Genomic DNA, 3,515 nt, shown 5'->3' on the forward strand with positions numbered 1-3,515 from the left:
GCCCTCGGGATGGAGCGGTGGTGCTGCTGCCGCTGGTGGGAGGTAGAGGTCCCCGAAGGGTGACTAGGGGTGTAGAGGACAGGAAGCGGTTTTGCAGCTGGAATCAGCGGAAGGAACATGACACGCGATCGGCCCCACCCTCTGGGAGGAAGAGAGGACGCGGGTCCCAGCTCCCTTCCCCTCCAAGTCGCCCCTCCAGGCTCCCCGAGGCCGCCGGCCACGCCCCTACCAGGCCACGCCCCCGAGCTCTGGCGCTGGCCGCGGTGCTGAAGCGCGTTTCGCAGAGCGGGCCGGGCGTGGCCTGAGAGGGCGAGCGGGAGGGGCGGGCAGAGCAGAGGCGCAGGCCCAGACCCTGGCCGACCTAGAGGAGGCGGCAGACTCGAGCCCATCCTGGTCAGAACGGACACATTCATCTGGGAAGCATCTCTTGCGAAGACTAGGTTGACCTTGGCCTGCTGCACTCCCAACTAACTGGGGGAATGCTTGCATGGCTCCCTGACCTCAGGCTGCTCCTCACACCAGGCTGAGGACTGACCCACGACTTCTGCTCCCTAGAGCTGTAGACCTGCACCCAGCCAGTGCCCCTGTCCTAGTCCAGCGGCCTTCGCCATGGTGAAGTTGCTGCCAGCCCAGGAGGCCGCCAAGATCTACCACACCAACTATGTGCGAAACTCGCGCGCTGTGGGAGTGATGTGGGGCACGCTCACTATCTGTTTCTCGGTGCTGGTCATGGCCCTCTTTATCCAGCCCTACTGGATAGGCGACAGTGTTAGCACACCACAGGCTGGCTACTTTGGCCTGTTCTCCTACTGCGTGGGCAACGTGCTGTCGTCGGAACTCATCTGCAAGGGGGGCCCTCTGGACTTCTCCTCCATCCCCTCCAGAGCCTTCAAGACTGCCATGTTCTTTGTGGCCTTGGCCATGTTCCTTATCATCGGCTCCATCATCTGCTTCAGCCTGTTCTTTGTCTGTAACACAGCCACGGTCTACAAGATTTGCGCCTGGATGCAGCTGGCTGCTGGTGAGCAGGGTTGCTGGGGTGTGGTGTGGTGTGGGGGGTACTCAGGGTACAGCTGTGGCTTTCCCATGAAGGGAAAGCTCTGAGCCTTCTCCTACTCAGTGTTCCACAAAAGATTCGGAATAGGGGCTCACACTATACTCAGAGTAGAGGCCAAGGCTATAGCAGACCAGATTATAGGTGGGAGCCATGAGACAAGAGGAGGGCTGTGAGTTCCAGGCCAGTCTGGGCTATGTTGTGAGACCCTGTCTTGAGGAGAATCTGAGATTCTAAGAAAGAATGAGTCAGGGACTAGGAGATAGCTCAGCTGGTAAAGGTGCTTGCCACCAAGTCTGATAGCTTGAGTTCAGCATCCAGGACCCACATTCCATAAAGAACAGAGTCTGTCCAGTTGTCTATCTGATCTCCATGTGGCATGTGCCCATGAGCTCGTACATCACACACACAACTAAAAGTAAAAGAAAGGGGGGTATTCATAGGCAGAATGGATGCAGACTGTTGGGGTCCTCGCTGTAGAGCCCATGAGCCAGAGAGAAGTGACTTGGAGGGGGCACATAGCTCTGGGTGGACGCAGTCAGGTGTACCAACACCGCACCACACGCTTGCACACTCAGAGGGAAGGGGAAGGCTATTGCCACGTGGCCTAGGATCCAACCCCAGGGCTATGGTGATGGCTGTTCCCAGATCTCTGGCCTCACTCCCTGCCTCTTCCTTACTTCCAACTGCTCTCGTGGAAGAGTCCCAGGGTTTGGGGGTGCTGCTGTTACACTGGCTGCGACCTCTCTCTTTCACTGTGGGATGAGAGTCTTTGTCCCTGGATGTGAACTCTGCCAGTAAGTAGGTCACTGTTTTGTGAGGTGGTGGTGCACGGGGTACCTGGTGCCCTTTAACACTGTATCAGGTAGGCAGCTGCTTATGGGGTTCCAAGGCAAGGCATCTCCTGCCTGCTTTCCTGCTCCAGGCTCAGGTGGCCCTCTTGGTCCTTGGGACAGCTGATCTTGGTCTCCATTGGAGCTCAGGAAGAGACAGCCTAACACCTGTCAGCAGCCTTTGGTTTCTTAGTCCCTGACCTCCTACAGATGTCCATCAACAGTGGCGGGACTGGAGACAGGAGATAAACTGTCTAGACATCGTTGGGTAATGAATGTAGCATTACTTTGGTGGGGGTCAGAGGGTGGTGAATAACAGGTGTCTGAATCTCAGGCAGGCAGAGCTGGAGGGGACCCCAGCTGTGGATGAGGAATTGGACTGACTGAGGGTTAGAGAAGACCAGCTGGCAGATCAGAGCCTGGGACAATTAAGAGATCCCTCCCCCCCCCAAATTAGATGCAGTCCAAGACCATTTTTATTGAGACCCATACTTTATAAGCATGATTCACAAAATATTTCATTTTCTGATGAAGCCTCATCACAACCCAGTAGTGAGAGTTCCTGCATTTGCAAAGTCCTGGTTCAGACGCTTTGGTGAGCAGTTAGCAAGCAAAGGCAGACCTGATTCCCAGTCTGACACCCCGGCCAGGCCACTCACCCAGCCTGAATTCCTCCCCAGAGGTCTGTCTCCAAGCCTTAGTGGGCAGTAGGGGACAACAGGCCATGATGATCATATCAGGAAGAGCTAGTGGGGATTGAGTCCAAAGAGCAGTAGGATGGCTGTGCTTGCCAGCTGGTCTTCCACCACAGGGCTCGGGATGATGTAGACACACCATCCTTTCTCAGAGCTGTCTGAGCATCATCCAACAGGTGTGCTTGCTGAGCAGGCAATAGAAATGAGGCCTGGGTGGAGGAACACCAGGCCATTTGAGCCTGACGCTATCTGGGTCACAGAGCCGGTAGCAGAGTTGGCTAAGTGCCATCCCATGAAGCATTTATGTGGAGCAAAGAAAAAGGTGGTGCCATGTTCCACTCTGTCGGGGAGGAGAGGGCTGAACAAGTGTTTCTCATAACCATCAACTGGGGGATTCATGTGTCAGCTCAAAATTTTCCACAAAGCTAGAGGATGGGGGTAGGAGAACAGAACTGATGCCCCTGCAAAGGTGGGGGCACTCAGATGGAGCTGAGGGTGCAGGCTGAGCATGGGCTCAGTTGTTTTCCCTGAGTCTTGGTAACCTCCTGCCTTAGTGAGACCGTGTTATTATACAAATTCCCATAGATGAAGGAGCCTAGACAACAGGCATTTCTTCATCTCTCATGGCTCTGGAGCCTGTGTAAGTGTGGTCAGGTGTTGGTACAGTGTGTTGCTGGTGAGGTCATCTTCCAGGCACAAGCTGCTGACTTTTGTTCTGCCCACAAAAGATGGAAAAGGCAAGAAGTCTCTCCGGGTTCCCTTCTGTAAGTGTGCTAATCCTGTGTATGAGGGCTCCATCTCCTGAGCTAATTACTTCCTGTCTTAGTTAGGGTTTACTGCTATAAACAGGCACCATGACCAAGGCAACTCTTATAAGGATACTATTTAATTGGGATTGGCTTACAGGTTTAGAGGTTCAGTCCATTATCATCA

At 54.5% G+C, this 3,515-nt stretch overlaps 1 protein-coding gene across 2 annotated transcripts in view; it reads left to right on the forward strand.

Annotated features, from left to right (window-relative positions):
* Positions 1 to 291: 291 nt before the first annotated feature.
* Positions 292 to 3,515, forward strand: part of Lhfpl5 (LHFPL tetraspan subfamily member 5) — an 8,657-nt gene continuing 5,433 nt past the window's right edge. For both annotated transcript variants that reach the window (XM_029471512.1, XM_021149967.2), the window contains exon 1: positions 292 to 1,021. In XM_029471512.1, the coding sequence (XP_029327372.1) occupies positions 610 to 1,021 (412 nt within the window). In that variant the 5' untranslated portion in view covers positions 292 to 609. The remainder of the gene's footprint in view (positions 1,022 to 3,515) is intronic.

This window comes from Mus caroli, chromosome 17 (assembly GCF_900094665.2).
Source record: "Mus caroli chromosome 17, CAROLI_EIJ_v1.1, whole genome shotgun sequence".
NCBI lineage: Eukaryota > Metazoa > Chordata > Mammalia > Rodentia > Muridae > Mus > Mus caroli.